The sequence below is a fragment of the Indicator indicator genome, chromosome 4 (genome assembly GCF_027791375.1).
Source record: "Indicator indicator isolate 239-I01 chromosome 4, UM_Iind_1.1, whole genome shotgun sequence".
Taxonomy (NCBI): domain Eukaryota; kingdom Metazoa; phylum Chordata; class Aves; order Piciformes; family Indicatoridae; genus Indicator; species Indicator indicator.
In genome coordinates this window covers 33,634,102-33,653,750 of record NC_072013.1, presented here as the reverse complement: position 1 = coordinate 33,653,750, position 19,649 = coordinate 33,634,102, and the positions used below count along the sequence as shown (strand labels likewise).

At 49.9% G+C, this 19,649-nt stretch overlaps 1 protein-coding gene across 2 annotated transcripts in view; it reads right to left on the bottom strand.

The window, feature by feature from the left end:
- Positions 1–655: 655 nt before the first annotated feature.
- The window catches only part of NEMF (nuclear export mediator factor), a 31,186-nt gene continuing 12,192 nt past the window's right edge, over positions 656–19,649 (bottom strand). The window contains exons 12-33 of one of the 2 annotated variants that reach the window (XM_054400121.1): positions 19,355–19,432; positions 17,840–18,048; positions 16,501–16,683; positions 15,025–15,088; positions 14,330–14,418; positions 13,679–13,782; positions 12,752–12,814; positions 11,080–11,192; positions 9,835–9,892; positions 9,409–9,467; positions 8,819–8,939; positions 8,146–8,419; positions 7,269–7,311; positions 7,134–7,183; positions 6,657–6,804; positions 5,953–6,030; positions 5,680–5,871; positions 4,635–4,661; positions 2,793–2,899; positions 2,677–2,720; positions 2,501–2,580; positions 656–876 (exon numbers count right to left, since the gene is read on the bottom strand). In XM_054400121.1, coding sequence (XP_054256096.1) covers positions 799–876; positions 2,501–2,580; positions 2,677–2,720; positions 2,793–2,899; positions 4,635–4,661; positions 5,680–5,871; positions 5,953–6,030; positions 6,657–6,804; positions 7,134–7,183; positions 7,269–7,311; positions 8,146–8,419; positions 8,819–8,939; positions 9,409–9,467; positions 9,835–9,892; positions 11,080–11,192; positions 12,752–12,814; positions 13,679–13,782; positions 14,330–14,418; positions 15,025–15,088; positions 16,501–16,683; positions 17,840–18,048; positions 19,355–19,432 — 2,262 coding nt within the window. In that variant the 3' untranslated portion in view covers positions 656–798. The remainder of the gene's footprint in view (positions 877–2,500; positions 2,581–2,676; positions 2,721–2,792; positions 2,900–4,634; positions 4,662–5,679; positions 5,872–5,952; positions 6,031–6,656; positions 6,805–7,133; positions 7,184–7,268; positions 7,312–8,145; positions 8,420–8,818; positions 8,940–9,408; positions 9,468–9,834; positions 9,893–11,079; positions 11,193–12,751; positions 12,815–13,678; positions 13,783–14,329; positions 14,419–15,024; positions 15,089–16,500; positions 16,684–17,839; positions 18,049–19,354; positions 19,433–19,649) is intronic. The other variant, XM_054400122.1, reaches the window with a different exon arrangement.

Sequence of the window (19,649 nt, the reverse complement as noted above, 5' to 3'; positions counted from 1 at the left end):
TTAAGCTGTGGCTTGGGTGGTGCAGACCACAAAGGTTGTGGTTTCACATCTCAGGGGGGTGCCCACACAGCACAGCAGGTTTGTTCTGAGCCTCCAGCCCCAGGTTCTTCACAAAATCCCAGAATCCCAGCATGATGGAGGTTGGAAGGGCCCTCTGGAGATCATTTAGTCCAATGCCCCTGCTAAAGCAGGGTTACCCCACAGCAGCTTGCCCAGGACCACAGTGTCCAGGTGCCTTCAGCCTCCCTCCAGAGCTTTCACAACCTCTCTGGGCAGTCTGCTCCTCCCATCCACAGGGGTAATAACTGCATATCCCAGCTCGGCTGTGCTGGTGGGAGCAGGTGCTCTGGAGGACTAAGAGCTCCTGGCAGCCAAGGGCATGTTTGGGGAAGAACAAAACTCCCTTTTGTCAAGTACTTTGCACTGACACTGTCCCACCCCTGCTAGAAACTCCAGTACCCTGTAGAGGGAAGCAGCAGGGATGAGGAGCAACCACCACCACCAGAGTTCTGCTGTGGCAGACCAAGGCTGGGCTTTGCCTCTTCCCCAGGGTGTGGGGAAGGAGCTGCTGAGTTCTAGTGGTCAAGGCCTTAGAGAAGGAACCACGTGAGATCAGCTCACTGACCAAAGGCCAGTGCTTTACTGGGTGGTTTTATGTTATTTGTATGGAGCTGTTGGAGTCCATCTGCCCCATGGAACCCAAATTCAATCCAGGTCGGTCGGTCTGTCTGTCCGTCCCATCTGCTGGATTCTGACTGCAGCAGCAGCAGTGTGCTGGTGGGAAGTCCAGTTCTGGGCTCACTTCTTTTTCCTGTTCAGGAGGTGAGGTGCGGACACTTTCACTTTTCCAGGAATATTTCTTGACAAATCCGTGTCCTACAAAACAAAAGGGTGAGACACTGGAGACAGCAGAAGGTTTACAAACACCATCCTCACTCAAGAGTTCACTGGCAGGAGCTGATGTGCCTATTTCTGACATCTTCAACCCTAGGTTGCCCAGGGAGATTGTGGATGCCCCTTCCCTGGAGGTGTTCGTCACCAGGTTGGATGAGGCCTTGAACAATCTGGTCCAGTGGAAGGTGTCCCTGCCCATGGCAGAGGGGTGGGAACTAGATGATCTTGAAGATCCCTTCCAATTCAAATGATTCTATGAAAACAAAGCTGATGTGGGGGCTTCTGCCCTCTCACTGGGCTTTAGTACATGAAGTCTCAATGTCTGTGCAGCTTCATACATCAGCTCCACTCAGATGGGCTGGGTCAGCAGGTCCCTGACTGTTCCCTTCAAGGTGGTTAACCATTAATTGTGGGGTTTGTAGCAAAGTACCACACAGTCAACACTATGACTGCTGCTGTTCAGTTTCCCATCAGCCCATAGATGGGGATCACTGACATGAAATAAGTGGTTGACAAGTTCTCCGTGAGTTGAAAAATGCTGCGTGGCCTGGAGCATCTCTGTGAAGAGGAAAGGTTAAGAGACCTGGGGCTGTTTACCCTGGAGAAGACCAGCCTGAGAGGGGATCTTCCCCTCAGCAGGAACTAAAGGCTGGGGGCAGGGGGAAGAGGATGGGTCCAACCCCGACCATGCTGGGATTCTGTGAAATAAACACCTCAGGACTGAAAGTCACAACAGGCAGCATGGGAGGAGCAAGAGGACTTTGGGCCAAACAGCTGACTGATCCATGGAAGAAGAGCCCAGTGAGGAACTAACCCTCTTCCAGGTGGCAGGTATGGGAGCACTTGCAGACTGATGGGGTCAGTTTGAGGAGGAAATGGTAGAAAGGGCAAGAATGGAGAAGAAAACTGAATCATGTGAGTAAGACCTTCCCAAGCAGAGGGACGTTTACCCAGCCCACGATAAGTGCCCTGCAAGGGGACACGGGCAGGCAAGAGCCCACCATGAGCTGTGTGAACTCCCAGTGTGAATTCCCAGGGGCAGTGGGAATTCCCCCTCCCAAAACTAGAGGATATCTTGGGAGAAGACACTTTTATCAGACACAATACACAGCACCGGAACCTCAAGCCCAATACTACGTTAGCAATCCTGGAACAGGCTGCCCAGGGAGCTTTTAAACACTTCCCTAGAGGTGTTTAAAAGAGCCAGAGATGTGGTGCTGAGGGACATGGTTGCACCAGCATTGCAAGAGTTAGAGAATGGTTGGACTTGATCTTAAAGGCCTTTTCCAACCAAACCCATTCTGATTCTATGACTCTTTCCAGCCTAAGCAGTGTCTCTTCCACAGCAGCACTGAGAAACAACACTACTAAAAACCCCTTGATTTTGGGAGTATTTTAGCCCAAAATGATGCTAGGTGTTCAAGGTCAGGCTGGATGAGGCCTTGAGCAACCTCGTCTAGTAGAAGGTGTCCCTGCCCCTGGCAGGGGTGTTGGAACCGGATAATCTTTAAGGTGCCTTCCAACCCAAACCGTTCTGTGATTCTGTGGCTCTCAGAATTGTGCTGCTGCTGTATTTGTGGAGAATGAGTGCAGAGTGGCCAGTCACCTTCACGCTGCGGAACAGGTCCTTTTCTCTTGCACTGGCTTCTTTGGACTGCATAAAATTGTGCAAGGCGATCTTCGCAGCTGTGAAAACACAGAAAAAGTTCAACCAGGCCATAAAATTCTGCTGACTTCAACAGGTGGAGCACTGAGAAGGACTCCAGAACTTTTGTACAGTACCTTTTCCCTTCTTCTGGGTGCCTGGAGTGAGCTTGACTTTGTACCTTCAAGAAGAAAGGTTTCTGTGAGCAGGCAGCAGCCACCACACCCTGCCCATCCCAAGCGCTGCCACTTACTTGTAGTTTGTCATCGCTGTGTAGGGAGCACAGATGGGGACAGCGAAGAGCAGGATGTCCTCAGGGTGTGGCTGGCCTGTCAGGGAGTCCAGCAAGGCCTCACCTTCCTGCATGGGCAAAGTAGCTTCACTGTGAAATGAGAGCATCCCCCCAACCCCTACCTACTGGTTTCACTGGGGGGAGAGGCTGAAGGGGTCTTCCCTTCCAGCTGAACTACAACTGCAATTCCACATGTGTCAGATCAGGTGGTGGGATGACCAAAACAGACTCAGTTTAGCTTCATCATGTCACTGGCATTGGATCACCAAGCCCCAACTTGTTACTGACCATCTCCCCACAGCCCAAAGCCAGCTGTGCCCTGGGCTGATCCAAAGCTCTGTGGGCAGCAGGTGGAGGGAGGGAATTCTGCCCCTCCTCTCCCCTCTGCTGAGACCTCACCTGCAGTGCTGGGGTCAGCTCTGGAGCCCTCAGCACAGGAGAGACATGGACCTGTTGGAGCAGGGCCAGAGGAGGCCACAGCAATGATGGGAGGGCTGGAAGCCCTCTGCTGTGAGGCCAGGTTGTGAGACTTGGGGTTGTTCAGCCTGGAGGAGGCTCCTGGCAGACCTTCTGATGGCCTTTCAGTGCTTAAAGGGGCCAAGAAACAAGCTGGGGACAGACTTTTGAGCAGGGCCTGTTGTGACAGGACACAGGGTAAGGAACATTCAGACTAGAGAGAAGAGATTTTTGACACTGAGGGTGATGAGAACCTGGCTCAGGTTACCCAGAGAGGTGGTAGAAGGCCCATCCCTGGAACTATTCCAGGTCAGGTTGTTTGTAGCTCTAAGCAACCTGCAGATGTCCCTGCTGACTGGACGGGGAGGTTGAAGTGGATATTCTTGAAAGGTCCTTTCCAACCCAAATCAATCTGGGATTCTATGATCTTTGATTACTAAAATCACATCATTTGAAACCGTGTGGATTTATTTTCAAATGACCCAGTCAGGACCCCCACCCAAAATGTAGTTAGGTCTTCACAGAGTCACCAACACCTTTCACCTCCAAACAACCGTTATCCTCATTCATTAAAGAATCAAAAGAAGGAAATCTTGCCTTGAGCAACACCCCCAGCCTGTAATTACAGAAAATTTAAAGCCATTTTATATGTAAATCAACTTGTAAACTAACGAGGAACTTGCAGGGCATCCTGTTGTGCCATCCTCCAGCCCTGAGACACCTCCAGAGGCAAATGCAAGGCACAAATGTGCCAGGACTTAGCTTCTCTAGGGGATCTATGTCATAAACAGGGTAGGAAGGGAAAAAATCATAGAATCATAGATTCATAGAATGGTTTGGGTTAGAAGGGACTTTAAAGATCATCTACTTCCAAACCCTCTGTCATGGGCAGGGACACCTTCCTCTAGACCAGGTTGCTCAAGGCCTCATCCAATCTGGCCTTGAACACCTTCCGCAGGGGGCATCCACAACCTCCCTAGGCAACGTGTTCCAGTGTCTCACCACCCTCACTGTAGAGAATTTCTTCCTAATATCCAGCCTAAATTTCCCCTATTCCACCTTCAGTCCATTGCCCCTCATCTTATTAGTACAGGTCCTTGTAACTGTTCCTCCCCAGCTTTCTTGGAGGCCCCCTACAAAAAAGAAAGAGTTTGTTTTGATGAAAATAGAGGAAAGCTGGGTTCAAACAGCCATGGGGCAAGAAGAGGACTTGAAACAGCAGCTGCCAGCCTGTGCTTCTGGTGATGCACACAGTGAGCTGTGTGCTGCAGCAGGACCCATCAGCTTCCACCAGGAACGAAGCCTTCTCCTTATCACTTAGCTTCAGAGATGAGCATTTACCTCCACTCCTGGCTGATCCTGGTCTTGCTCCTCCTGCAAACACCAAAAAGGAGATATCAGAGCTGAAATGAGCACACAACTTCATGCTTTCTCCCCCAGCCCCTGGAGGAAATCAATTCATTTACCAGCAGTCCACACAAAGCCACTTTGTCCCTGCAGAGACACTTGAACTTGTGCAGCAAAGGTGAGAGCTGCAGCACTTCCCCATGGCAGGAGGGGAGGAACATCTCTTTCCAAACCCTCATCTGGGAGGACAGTGCTGGGCTGCCCTGAGAGACTGACTCACAGCAGAGCTGTAGAGTCCACAGTTACATCCCAGCAGCACTGAGTGGAAGGCACTGGCTGGACTGAATCTTGGGCAGCCCTTGTGCTGGCTGGACTGGGAAGGCAGTGTGCAGGGAGCCTGCTGCAGGGGATTCTGGTTGCCTTTGAAACCCAGGGGCTCCCCAAGTCATGATGTTGGGCACAGAGCTCTTGACAGTGCCCTTACGGCCAGGAAGACCAGTAGCCTCCTGGGGTGTGTGAAGAAGAGTGTGGCCACTGGCAGAAGTGGCAGAGGTTCTCCTCTTCCTCTGCTCTGCCCTGGTAAAGTCCAGTTCTGGACTCTCCAGCTCAGGAGAGACAAGGACCTACTGCCTCCAGTGGAGGCTCCAAAGATGCTGAGAGGCCTTCCTGTGAGAAGGAAACCCTGGGTCTGTTTAGCCTCGGGAAGAGCAGCCTGAGAGGGCATCTTCTCGATTCTCAGCAAGAGCTAAAGCATGGCAAGAGGATGGGGCCAGACTCTTTCCAGTGGTGCCCAGTGGCAGGACAAGGGCACAAACAGGAACCCAGGAGGTTCCATCTGAACAGGAGGAGAAAATTCTTTGGTGCGAGGGTGCTGGAGCCCTGGAGCAGGCTGCCCAGAGGGGTTGTGGAGTCTCCTTCTCTGGAGAGATTCCAAACCCACCTGGACATTGTGGCCACTGCTGTGAGTGGCCCTGCTTTAGTAGGAGGGTTGGAGTAGATGAGGTCTCTTCCAGTCCCTATCAAGCTGGGATTCAGTGCTGCTCACCTTCTCATCCTGCTGCTCCTCCAAGTCTGGGTCCTGAGAATCATGCAGCAGGACTCCTGCTGGGAGCGTCTCCTTGTCCCCTCCAGCACCACGACGCACAGCCTTGGTTTTCTGCTGTTGCTTCTTTGCTTCTTCTTTTGTCTTCCCCTTTTTCCCTTTTTTTCCCTTCTCCTCCTTGTTTGTCCCTGCAGACTGTGGTGACACACAGAGGTCATCAGAGCTAACAGACCAAGTGACCTTGCCTCAGGGGAAGGCAGAACTCCTCTCACTCACCCCCAGCAGCTTCATGATGAGCTCTCGGTCCTCCTCGTCCTGGTCCTTGTACTTCTCCTTCATCTTCTTCATTTTACTCTGCAGAAGAGAACACACCAACAGCTTTAGAAACACTGACTTTTGCAGAGTTTTGAATTCACAAACTCCTAGTTGCTAACCCCACGTGCATTTTCCTTCCTAGTCTACTGAACCTCTTCCAGAGCAGTTCACCAGTAGCCAAGAGACTGTGCTTTCAGTGAGGAAAGCACATGCTCAGTGCCAACAGACCAGCATCACCCTGAGACCACCAAGAGCCCCAAACTATGGAGACAATCCTTTCAGCAGGGCCTGTGACAGGACAAGGGGTGATGGGTTTAAACTAAAAGACAGAGACATTCAGACTGGAGAGAAGGAAGAAGTTGTTCACCATGGGGGTGGTGAGACACTGTCCCAAGCTACCCATAGAAGAGGTTGAAGTCCCATCCCTGGAACCATTCCAGGTCAGGTTGTTAGGGACTCTGAACAACCTGCTCTAGTTGCACATGTCCCTGTGGAGTGCAGGGGAGCTGGATTAGATGACCTTGAAAGGTCCCTTCCACCCCAACCCAGTCTGTGATTCTGTGATTCCATCAGGCAGCCACAGACCTCCAACAGAAATCTGGGACTTCTGCCCCCACTTCACATGGCAACAGCTCTATCCATAGGTAAGCCTGCTTCCTGCCTACCTTCTGGCCCCGCTTGATGGGCTGAGGGGCTGGCATACCCTTGTTGCTGCTGGGAGCAGGGGGAGGCTGTGTTTCTGTCTCTTTCTGCTTCTCTTCAGGAGACTCCAAGTTCTCAGAGTCGTTTCGTTGCTTCTTTTTCTTCATTTCTCTAAGGAAAGCAATGAGTTGACACACTGCCTCTTGTTGTGACCTCTGCCAGCAATGCCACCCCACTTCCCTGCTACAGGGGAGCCTGAGGCAGGTACGCTTGGAGTAAGCAACTCCTCCTCTGGCAAACCTCTTAACTACACAAGAAACTGTTCACAACCAGCGCTCCCAAAGGACAGGCGGAGCCACCACCCCAGAAGCAGAACCCACATTGGAAATGCAGGATGGGCAATGAGCATGGACCAGCTCCTACTGGGAGGTGCACCCAGGCCCTGGAGAGGGAACAGGGAGGAAGGATTCACCTCATAGCAAACACAAAGAGGTTCTCACCTCCTCTCCTTGGCAGACAGATGCCTTCGGCCCTGGGACTTGCTGTCAATCTATGAAGTGAAAGGCAGTTAGAGCACACCATGTCCAGCAGCAGTCCACACTGCCCTTTGCCAAACATCTCAGCTGGCACCTTACCAAGTTGGGCTCTTCCTCTTTGGGGACGATTTTCTGCAGGGATCTGTAGGGGGATTGAAATGGAGCTCATCAGTAGCTGTGGGGCAGCTCAGCTATGGACTCGACAGCCACAGCCCAGACATCAGCTGCCTTGTCTGTACCACACTTTCAGCTTTATAGTTCTTGAAAATCCCAATGGATGGATGGAAGGGGGAACAACACTGGGATTTACAAAACAAGACCAGATCTCTGCCAGCTTGTCTCATGCTCATATACCAACAAACCACAAAGACAGCCTGGCACAGCACGGGCTAAAGGAACACCTGATGTTCATCTTCCCATGGGTACAGCCCCACTCAGCTGTGGTAGGCCCTGCAGAGCTGCCCATTTCCACCCACTCAATCCCACCTCCTCACACCCTCTAAGGATTGCCACTTCCAGGGACACCAAGATGAGCTCATCTTGCAGCCCCATGCAGAGCAGTAACTCAGCACCAGCTTGTCAGAGCAGAAACAACTCATGACTCAATTTCTGGCAGCTCTAAGAAAATGAGGGTAGCCACCTCCTGAGGAGTAAAATCAGTGTGTGGTGGTCAAAGGATGTTTGGGCCAGAAGAGGGAACAGCAGGGATGAAAAAGCCCAATCTCACTGGGACTTGGGAGAGAGGTCCAAAGCTAGCAGCCCACAAAGAGCCATGCAGGACAATAGCAGGGAATGGCACCCAGTATGGCACTGTTCCCACCATTCAGGCCTGCTGTCCTGCACTCTGCCTGCAGAGCTGAGCACTGAAAGAAGTGATGGCAGCTCCTCCCAGCCCTCATCTGGGCAGCATTTGAACAGGCTGGAGCCCCTCAGAAGAGCCCCCAGCTGCTGACAAAGCAGCTGCTTCTTCACTCACCTTTGAGACTGAAGATGTGACAGGTCGATGGTTGTATCTGGGTAATTCACCTCTTCCTCCTTCACTTCACTCTTTGACTCTGGGTGTTCTACTTCATCTTCAGATTCTACATCCTCCTCTTCAGAGTCACCCTCTGGAGGAGGAGGTGTGCCTACCCCATCCTGGTCAAGATCAGCAACGTCCTCGTCATGATTACTCTCAGGCACAGCTTCCACATCCTCTGATGCTTCCTGACACTCTGCTTTCTCATCTTCATTGCTGCTGTCTCCTCCATCTAGGGCACATAGGTGAAGAAACCACATCTCACATGCCAAACACCAAAATTACCCCTAACAGTGCAGGGAACTCAGTGCCAAACCCCAAAGAGTCATAGAATCACAGAACGGTTTGGGTTGGAAGAGACTTTAAAGACCTTAAAGATCAGATGTGGTGCTGAGGGACATGGCTAAGTGGTAGTAGCTCAGCAGTAGTGGTGGGATTGTGAGCTCCAGGTGAGTGGTTGGACTCGATGCTCTCAAAGGTCTCTTCCAACCTCAACGGTTCTAAGATTCTATGATCACCTAGTCTGACCCACCCTGCCTTGGGCAGGGACATCTTCCCCTAGACCAGGTTGCCCCAAGTCCCATCCAAGTCATCAGCAGTACACACAGCACCCCAGTCACATCCACTGTACCTAAGAGCTCCACTTCTTCAGCCACCAGTTCACTGGCACTGCTGGAAACCGTTTCCAGATCCTCATCCTGCACTTTGATTTTCCTTTCTTCTCGGTGTCTCCAAACACAGCTTTCATCCACCTAGCACCAAGAGAGGCCTTTACCTCAGGCCAGCACCAGCTCCTTCACGAGCCAGTTCAGAGCCAGACCCAGCTTTATTCTTTCCCTTTGAGCACTTTTTGCTGTTTAAAAGGCAGGAAGATGAAACCAGCATGTTGAAAGCCATCGGACAACCCAGAAAGTAGAGCCAGTGAGGAGACACCTGCACAGCTGCACCACCAGCAGGCTCCCAAAACATGCTTGCATCAGAGCTGCTATCAAAATGAAGCAGAAGTAGTAATTTCAGTGCCTGTTTCACATGAAGACAGTGCAAACTGGGGGAAAATGGAAATGAAAGTGGAGTCATTTTCAGCAAACAGCTCTTTATGGGATTTGTCCCAGTGGGAAAACCAATTGGGAATACACTGATAAGCAAGAAGCAGAAAAGAAGCCTCCTACAGCTCAAACCAAATGACAAAAGCCAACAGGAGCTGCACAGGGAAAGAGGTACCTTGAACAAGAAGCTAAAGCCCATCATCAGGTAAGAAGGTGGAAGGAAATTCTTCTTCCCTGAAAAACAAAGACAGGTTTTCATGAGGAGGTTTAACAGCTGTGCTACTTGATGTGTTTTCAAAGTTCCTTTGGATCAGAGGCTTCAGGCTACCATAAACATGACACTAGGGCTTGTTCTGTCTCTTTGATAACAACAGGAGAAACCTAAAAGCAATTTAGCTAATTGTCTTCTGCCCAGGGCTCAACTGGAAATGCTGTTGCAGCTGCCTGATAGTGCCTAAACTGCTCAGAATGGATCTTCAGAAGAGAGTGATCTGTCAGCTGCCAGGGTGAGGGTAGCACCTCAGGGGACTGTCACTGCAGGCCAGCACAGCATCTTCAGCCAAACACCTCATGTTTACTTCACACTGTTCCTTTGTCTCACCTCGAATCATGAAACTTCCAGTAGTGAGGTATTCTCCTGTAGGTGCAGTTTTAGAAACCTAAAAATAAAGACATCATGATATACTCTACAGAGGACCTGTCACAGGTCAGGGCTGGGCAGTAGCAGCTCTAACAAAACCAACATTCAAGCAAGCTGTGTTTTTAACTTAGAACAGCTATGCAGAAAGACTCTATGTCCAAAGAGGTTCTTCCTGTCCTGTGTAGAGTATTTTCCCAAGAGATTCATAGACTTGAAGAATGGTTGGGGTTGGAAAGGACCTTAAAGATCATCTAGTTCCAACACCCCTGGCAGGGACACCCTCCATGAGACCAGGCTGCTTACAGTCCCATCCAATCTGGCCTTGAACACCTCCAGGGAGGGGGCATCCAAGACCTCCCTGGGCAACCTGTTCCAGTGTCTCACCACCCTCACTGTAAAGAATTTCTTCCCAATACAATTCATCTCAATCCCCAACTACTGGCACTATGTCTTAGAAGTCCTGGGAGAGCAACTGGCTTATTCAGGAACCAAGAACAAAAGCACCTTGACTTTGATGTATGATATGCATGTCACACCACGGGTTACTCCTCTGCCCCTGTTCCAAAGTGTGGCAATGCCAGGAAGGACCCACAAGGAGCAGTATCAGAGACAATTTTCCTCCCACATGCATCAGTTCCCACACAGAGACAGAATCACAGAATGGTAGGGGTTGGAAGGGACCTCTGGAGATCATCAAGGTGAACCTGTCAAGGCAGGTTCACCTAGAGAAGGTCACAAACAAACACGTCCAGGTGGGTTTTGAATGTCTCCAGAATGAAGCCTCCACCACCTCTCTGGGCAGCCTGTTCCAGTGCTCCAGCACCCTTAAATTACAGAAGTTCCTCCTCATGTTTAGATGCAACTTCTTATGTTCAAGTTTGTGCCCATTATCCCTTGTCTTGTCACTGGGCACCACTGAAAAAAGACTGGTCCCATCCTCCTGACACATACCCTTTGAGTATTGATCAGCATTGATGAGCCCTCCCCTCAACTGGCTCTTCTCCAGACTAAACAGCCCCAAGCCTCTCAAGTCTTTCCTCACAAGAGAGATGTTCCCTTCCCCTCATCATCTTTGTAGCCCTTTGCATCCCTGTGCTCCTTGAACCAGGGAGCCCAGACTGGACACAGTACTCTGCAGACACAGACACTTCATCTTCACATCCTTCAGACGTGCTGTCTGCAGAGCTGAGGCAGGAGTGTCCTTACCTGGTTGTGGGAGACCCACCAAGCACTGGTGACAACGCGGGCGTCCCAGGCAGCGCTGTAGCACAAGGCCATTGTGCCTGCCTCTGTCAGGGTCCGAGGAGGGATGGGTTCACCTGTGAAGTAACACCAGCACATCACACAACGTGATCCATGCTCAGCAGATGAAATTCTGCAGCTTCCAGGTGTGGCCTAATCCAGCACATGGGATTTCTAGGGGCTTTGGGCAGAGATAACAAGGCCTGGCTCAGCCTGAAGGCAGCATGGACAGAGCGGACGCAGCATCAGCAACTGCTCTTCACAGCTCCCAACAGAGGCTGAAGCCACCTGTGCTATGGCTCAGCTCCACCAGCAAGCAGGAACTATCCCAGAATCCCAGCATGGTAGAGGTTGGAAGGGACCTCTGGAGACCATCCAGTCCAACTGCCCTGCTAAAGCAGTGTCACCCACAGCAGCTTGCCCAGGATCACAATGGCCAGGTGGGTTTAGAATCTCTCCAGAGAAGGAGACTCTGCAACCTCTCTGGGCAGCCTGCTCCAGGGCTCCAGCACTCCCACACCAAACAAGTTTCTTCTCCCGTTCAGATGGAACCTCCTGGGCTCCAGTTTGTGCCCATTGGCCCTTGTCCTGTTGCTGGGCACCACTGAAAAGGGTCTGGCCCCATCCTCTTGCCCCCCATCCTTCAGCTCTTGCTGAGCATTGATCAGATCCCTTCTCAGCCTTCTCCAGGCTAAACAGCCCCAGATCTCAGCCTTTCCTCCTCACAGAGATGCTCCAGGCCCCTTAGCATCTTTGGAGCCTCCACTGGTCTCTCTCCAGTAGTTCTCTGTCTCTCTTGAACTGGGGAACCCAGAACTAGACCCAGGACTCCAGCTGCAGCTCTATTCAGGCAGAGTAGAGGGGGAGGAGAACCTCCTTAGACCTGCTGGCCACACCGTTTTCTTGAGCCCCAGGAGAGCATTTGCCTTCTTGTCCACAATGGTACTATTGCTAGCTCATGGTGAACTTGTTGTCCACCAGCACTCCCAGGTCCTTTTCCACAGAGCTGCTTTCCAGCAGGTCACCCCTCACCTGTACTGGTGCAGGGGCTATTCCTCCCCAGGTGCAGGACCCTACACTTGTCCTTGTTGAACTTCATGAGGTTTCTCTCTGCCCAACTCTCCAGCCTGGCCAGGCTGACTATGCTCCTAACAATAAAAGACCAACTTCCACCACCTCCCAGCAACAGGACACAGCTCGGGCTTGCGCATCTGATCTCCTATGAGATCCATCCCACCACATTAACACTTTGTGGCTGAGATCAGCACCCTAACTGCCTGTGCCACCAATTAAAGCCTCAGGACTCCAGGTTCTGTGGCCAGCAGCAAGCACTGGCACCACCACCTCTGCCAGCGAGTATCACTTGCTTCTGCAGGCACATCTCCATAACTCCTTCCCATCAGAAGCTGAAGTGATCAACTGTAAGCAACCAGTCATGGCTGGGGAGCAGCAGCAGTCAGTGACAACCCAGCCTTGAAGAAACACTGCCTCTGACATCCCAAGGGAAGGGTCTGCTGGAGCTGAGTACCAGTGTGAGGTGAGCACCAGCCTGGGCTCAGACATGCAATACAGAAACTGCCAGGTCACAGCATCCCTAGGGTTCTGCAAGTCCCTGCACTGGCCCTGCAGAAGGTACCTGATGGGTTCTTGACCACACAGCTCGTGGCTCCATGGAGATCGGCGTGCACGTAGATGTCCCCTGGAAAAGAGGGGGCTTGGATCAGTCACATGTGGCAGCTACACAGAGTACTCCAGCTAAGGTGAGGGTCTCTAATGTTAGCTGGAAACAGCTACTTTGGCTGCAAGGAGCAGGATGGAAAGAGGACACAGGAGACTTTTAGTCCATCCCAACTGCCCCAGCTCTTTCTTTTTTTTGCTGCTCCAAGGAGAATCACACAGAATCACAGAGTGGTAGGGGTTGGAAGGGACCTCCAGAGACTGAGTCCAACCCCCCAGAAAGACATTCATGTGGGTATTGAAAGCCTCCAGAATGAAGACTCCACCACCTCTCTGGGCAGCCTGTTCCAGTGCTCCATCACTCTTGAATTAAACAAGAGCCTCCTCATGTTTGATGCAAGTCCTTATGTTCAAGTTTGTGCCCATTACCCCTTGTCCTGTCACTGGGCACCACTGAAAATAGACTGGTCCCATCCTCCTGGCACACACCCTTGAAGTATTGATCAGATCCTCCCTCAGTCTGCTCTCTACCAGACTAAAAAGCTCCAATTCTCTCATTCTTTCCTCAGAAGAGAGATGTTCCAGTCCCCTCAGCATCTTTGTAGGCCTTTTCTGTACCCCCTCCAGCAAGTCCCTGTCCTTCTTGAGTCGGGGAGCCCAGCACTGGACACAATCAGCTCCTGCTCTTATCCCACAGTGGTTAAGGATCCAGCCTCCCACAGCAGAGCCCCAGCACTCCATGGACAACACACCGACAGTCCTCAGGTCTCGGTGTCACCAAAATACCCTTCCACCTAGGAACCTACTTAAGAACAAAGCAGAGAGACCTTTCCATGTCACCCTTGTGCATCTACAAAGTGGAAGACAAGACAAACTCCAGACTCACCTGGTTTTAGATAGCGCTTCACAATCAGCTCGTTCTGCTGTTGATCTCTTCCAGCAATGATAAGGTAATTCTCTGAGCTAATGAACCACAGGAACTTCTCAAACCTGCCAAATGACATCAATCCATTGTGTGAAAAACACCTGGAACTAACAGAACATTGCAGAGGTCTTTTCTTTATACCATGCTTTTGAGAATATCCATCTCAGCATCTATGAATTGAAGAAACTGCAGTTTCACATTGATGCATATGCCTGGGGCATAAAAAGAAGGCAAGGTGCAAATACAACAGCCCTGCCAAAGCTGCTTTGAGAAGAAACAACAAGCAGCATCACCATAAAGTCCTCTTCACAGAATCACAGACTGGTGAAGGTTGGAAGGGACCTCTCAAGATCATCCAGTCCAACTCCTCTGCTAAACCAGGATCACTCACAGCAGCTTGCCCAGGAGGCTTTGGAATCTCTCCAGAGAAGCACTCCACAACCCCTCTGGGCAGCCTGCTCCTGGGCTCCAGCACCCTCATAGCAAAGAAATTTTTCCTCATTTTGGGGTGGAACTCATGGTGAGCCCCACTTCTACACCAATGAAAAGTCAGCCTGACCCAGTCTTAAATCTGCATATTGACAGTTCATTAGATAATGAAACTGTACTTGCCAATAGACCTTCCTAGCCTTCTGAATGGTGGAGACTGTCTGGACTTCCCTCAAGGTCTGCTTCGTCTTCTTCTCTGCTGATTTGAACGCCTGTAGAGACAGAAAGCCAGCAGAGGAATCACAACAGTGTTAACTGAGCAGCAGGGAAGTTGCTAGGAAATGTCTCTGAATATCTACTGCTCTTCACAGACGTGTTCCCCTCATGCACCTGCAAGACAGCTGCCTTAAAACCTTCAGAGAATCACAGAGTTGTTTGGGTGGGAAAAGACCTCTAAGATCATGGAGTTCAACCACCAGCCCATTGTGGCCACTAAACCATATCCCAAAGTGCCATGTCCACATTTCTTGAACACTTCCAAGGACAGTGACTGAGCCCTTTACTGTAAAGATTTCCCCAGTTTCACCCTCCTGCCTCCATAAGCACTGCTCTGTCAGTATTTCCACAAGGTGTCCTGGTGGAAACCAGATGATACAGCAGGGATCTGTGATCCTCAGAGTAAAAACTCAAGAACGAAACAACCCTGGCTGGCTGGTTTTTAACTTCATTATCTTACTAGGGCTACTGAGACCATGTCAGGATCCTCCACTGACCACTGAGAGGAGCTTTGAATTTAAATCTCTGTGCTTTTTTAAATCTCTGCTTTTTAAAATAACCCTGCTTTTAAACATCTCCTAAAAACACAGGAAAAAAAATACCTTTTCTGCAGCTTCAACTGTCTTCTGAGTTTTCTTAGCTGCATGTCTTTTGTGATCATAGTACCTGTGAAACAGGACTTTATTTATATCTGAAGTCATCTGAAATCCCACAATCCATAATCTGAAATCTTACCAGAACCCCTCATTTTCAAAATGTACTTATCACAATCCTCTGCATTTGTTGTTCATATTCAGCTTTGAGATTTTTTTGTTTTGGTTTGGGTTTTTTGTTTGGTTGGTTGATTTGTTTTTTTTGTCATAGTCCAGATCTTTGTCTTGGTCTTCCCCAGAGAAGAGCAGGCAGAGGAAGTCTGTGTGGCAAAAGCTGCTGTTTTGTTCCATGGGTTCACCACACAGAATTGTACTCAAAATTAAATTCATGTGACAGCTAAAGACAAGATGCTGCTCTGCAGTGAGATACTGGGTTTGAACCAAGAAAATACACATCCCAGAGTCATAGAATCCTAGAACTGTTTTGGATGGAAAAGACCAAGTCATCGAGTCCAACCATCCCCCCTAAGCCCATCATAGCCACTAAACCAGGTCCTAAAGTGCCACGCCCACATGTTTCTTGAACACCCTGAGGGGTGGTGACTCCACCACCTCCCTGGCCAGTCTGTTCCAATGCCTGACCACTCTTGCAGGAAAGAAATCTTTCCTAACATCCAACCTAAACCTCTTCTGGTGCAACTTGAGGCCATTTCCTCTCATTCTATCACCTGATACTGGGGAAGAAAGACCAACCTCCTCCTGGCTCCAACCTCCTTTCAGGGAGTTGTAAAGAATGAGGTCTCCCCTCAGCCTCCTTTTCTCCAGGCTGAGCAACCCTCAGCTGCTCCTCACAAGATTTGTGCTCTAGAACCTTCACCAGCTTCATTGCCCTTCCCTGGACATACTCCAGCACCTCAATGTCCTTCTCGGAGTGAGAGGCCCAAAACTGATCCTAGTATTCAAGGTCTGGTCTCACCAATGCTGAATATAGGAGGACAATCCCTGCCCTGGTCCTGCTGGCTACACTATTACTGATCCAGGCCAGGGTGCAGGTGGCTTTCTTGGCCACCTGGGCACACACTGGCTCACCTTCAGCTGACCATCAACCAACACCCCCAAGTCCTTTTCCACCAGGCAGTTTCCATCCACTCTGCCCCAAGCCTGGAGGGTTCATGGGGTGGTTGTGACCGTAGTGCAGGACTCAGCTCTCGCCCTTGATGAACCTCATTCCACTGACCTTGGCCCATCGATCCAGCCTGTCCAGGTGGCTCTGCAGAACCTTCCTACCCTCAAGTGGATCACCACTCCCACCCAATTTAGTGTCATCTGCAAACTTACTGAGGATGCCCAAGAGCTCAATGCAAGCTACCTATTTCAATTTCTAACTTTTATTTCTAACAAGACATACAGAGTCCTTCTTCCCATGATGATAGCACTAAGAAATCCTGGCCTACAGAAACTTCTGCCCTTCACTTTGAACCTTACTTTTTGGCGTTGGCGTAAGCAGACAGACTGAGATCGACATCAACCAATGATGGTTTGTTCTTCTGAGGTTTCTTCAGCTGTTTGGTTTTATTCTTTTTCTTTTTTCCCTTTGGTTCTTCTGTTTCTTCTTTCTCTACATCAGCATCCTCCTCCTCTTCTTCTTCAGATAACACATATGGGTTCCTACAAACACATGGCATCATATGATTAAGATAAAAGAAGGGATTACTTTTCAGCTCCAGGGCAATGCACTCCTACTTTTATTCTCTCATGAGGACTAGATACAGACTAAGGAACCCAGGATGCCTTACACACAAGCTTGTTGGTAACTTGGAGTCAGCCAAAGTTTGAGAAGGAAAAAGACAATCAAAGCAGAAAATAAAGTATAGATTTTCCAAGGAAGCACCATTTCCCAAGGCAATTTCTTCTATCAAAAGGAAAAAATTGATTCTGTGGTTCTTTGGTTCTAGAAACTACTGAATGGTAAGACTGGAGCTTTGGACCTATGCTGCTTAAGGAAATCTTCCAGTGGTTTAGAATAAAGTCAGACAGACTCTAAAAATACTAAAAGAAAAGCTACTATGGTGATCTAATTACTATTTTTGAAAGCAGAAAAGGAAGCATCCCTCTGCTCAAACAACTGCTCTCTTCATGCTGCTGTAAGAAAAACTGAATGATTTAAATAGAATCATGGAGTCGTTTGGGTTGGAAGAGACCTTCCAAGGTTATCTAGTCCAACCCCACTGCAGTCAGCAGGGACATTTGCAACTAGAGCAGGTTGCTCAAAATCCCAAACAACTTGACCTGGAATACTTCCAGGGATGTGGCATCTACCACCTCTCTGGGCAACCTGGGCCAGGGTCTCATCACCCTCAGCTTCAAGAATTTCTCCTTTCTCTCATCTGACTCTCCCCTCCTTTAGTTCAAACTCACCACCCCTTGTCCTGTCACAACATGCCCTGCTCAAAAATCTATCCCCAGCTTCTTGATTCCTTTAAGCACTGAAAGGCCTCCAGAAGGTCTTCCTGGAGTCATCCTTCTCCAGGCTGAACAACCCCAATTCTCTCAGCCTGGCTTCACAGCAGAGGGCTTCCAGCCCTCTGATTGTCTTTGTGGGCTCCTCTGGCCCCACTCCAACAGGTCCACATCCGTTTTGTGGTGAAGGCTCCAGAGCTGGACACAGTGCTCCAGATGAGGTTTCCCCAGAGAAGAGCTGAGGGGCAGACCCTTGACCTGTTGACAAGCACCAAAGCACAAGCTAAGAAGACCCCTGTGTCCTACACAGGTCCCACAGCCAGTCCTACCTGCATTTGGTACAGGTGACCTGCAGTGTCCTTACCTCAGCAGCATTGTGATATGATTTGTCTGAAGCTTTAACTCTTTGATTGCACTTGCAACAGGGTCTCCCTGGGCTTGAGCCTCTTTAACAATGGCTCCAATCTCTGTCCAGTCTATCTGGTTGGCTAACGCGCTCCGGACCACATGGATGGCTCGGTCAACGATCTCCAGGTTCATTTCAATAAGTTCTCCTTTTATCTTATCAGCTTCCTTAAGGAGAGAAAGAAGTTCAGAGCTTTTGAAGTTAAACACATTCAGCAAGACTTTAAAAGCAAATCAAAGTATTAATGAATACTGAGAGGTGCTCACAGGGCTGAGTGCTGGGGCCTCTTCACTTTCGTATCTATCAGTGATCTGGATGAGGGGACTGAAGCACCCTCAGCAAGTTTGCAGATGACACCCAGTTGGGCAAGAGTGTTGATCTGCTTGAGGGTAGGGAGTCTCTACAGAGCAGCCTGGACAGGCTGGATCCGTGGGCTGAGGTCAGTGGGCTGAGGTGCAACAAGGCCAAGCGCTGGGTCCTGCGCTTGGGTCACAACCACCCCATGAACCCTCCAGGCTTGGAGCAGAGTGGATGGAAACTGCCTGGTGGAAAAGGACTTGGGGCTGCTGGCCGACAGCCAGCTGAAGATGAGCTAACAGTGTGCCCAGGTGGCCAAGAAAGCCACCAGCATCCTGGCCTGGATCAGTAATAGTGTGGCCAGCAGGACCAGGGCAGGGATTGTCCTCCTGTACTCTGCATTGGTGAGACCAGACCTTGAATACTAGGATCAGTTTTGGGCCTCTCACTCCAAGAAGGACATTGAGGTGTTGGAGTATGTCCAGGGAAGGGCTACGAAGCTGGTGAAGGTTCTAGAGCACAAATCTTGTGAGGAGCAGCTGAGGGTTGTTCAGCCTGGAGAAAAGGCTGAGGGACTCTCTACAACTTCCTAAAAGCAGACTAGAGCAAGGTGGGGTTTGGTCTCTTCTGCCAAGCAACAAGTGAGAGGACAAGACAAAATGGCCTCAAGTTGGACCAAGGGAGGCTTAGGCCGGATGTTAGGAAACATTTCTTCTCACAAAGGGTTGTCAAGCCCTAAGGCAGCGGTGGAATCCTCATCCCTGGAGGGATTCCAAAGCTGTGGAGATGTGGTGCTGAGGGACATGGTTTAGTGGTAGACTTGGACTTTGTTGGAGATGATGGTATGAAAGGCTTTTTCCAACTTAAACAACTCTATGATTCTATGAAATCCTGGAATGACATTGAATTGACAAATTGACCATATAGGACAATAGCCAGCTTGACTCCTGACAGCAGGGCAGCTCACGGAAATTTTGGGCAAGAAGGGTACAAAGCATTCCTAAGGCAGCAGACCCCTCTGTGCAGGCCTAGGCTTCCTGAGGGGCTCCAGGGTGCTCAGTGACAACAGAAGGCTTCACTTTGGGGTCTGACACTGTCCACAGCAGGCACAACCTTCAAGAAACACTACATTATCTTTCTAGCTAAAAAAGTAACACCAGAGCATCTCAGTCTTACCTGAGCTTGCTGGAGAGCTTCTAGTCTGTGCTCGTGATCCCGACGGACATTTTCAAGTTTCTTCAAGGCTTGTTTTTCCTTTAAAAAAAACAAAACCACAACAAATAAAAAAACACCCAAAAATGTAAAAAAAATAAAAAAATCAATTATATCACTTGTATTGCCAGCAGAACCAAAATCACACATCTTGAAATCTACACCCTGACTCCCAACTGACTCAGCACTCTATCAAGAATGCATCACCATCAGCAACAGTGTGAGCAACACGACCACAGAAGTGATTGCCCTCCTGTAC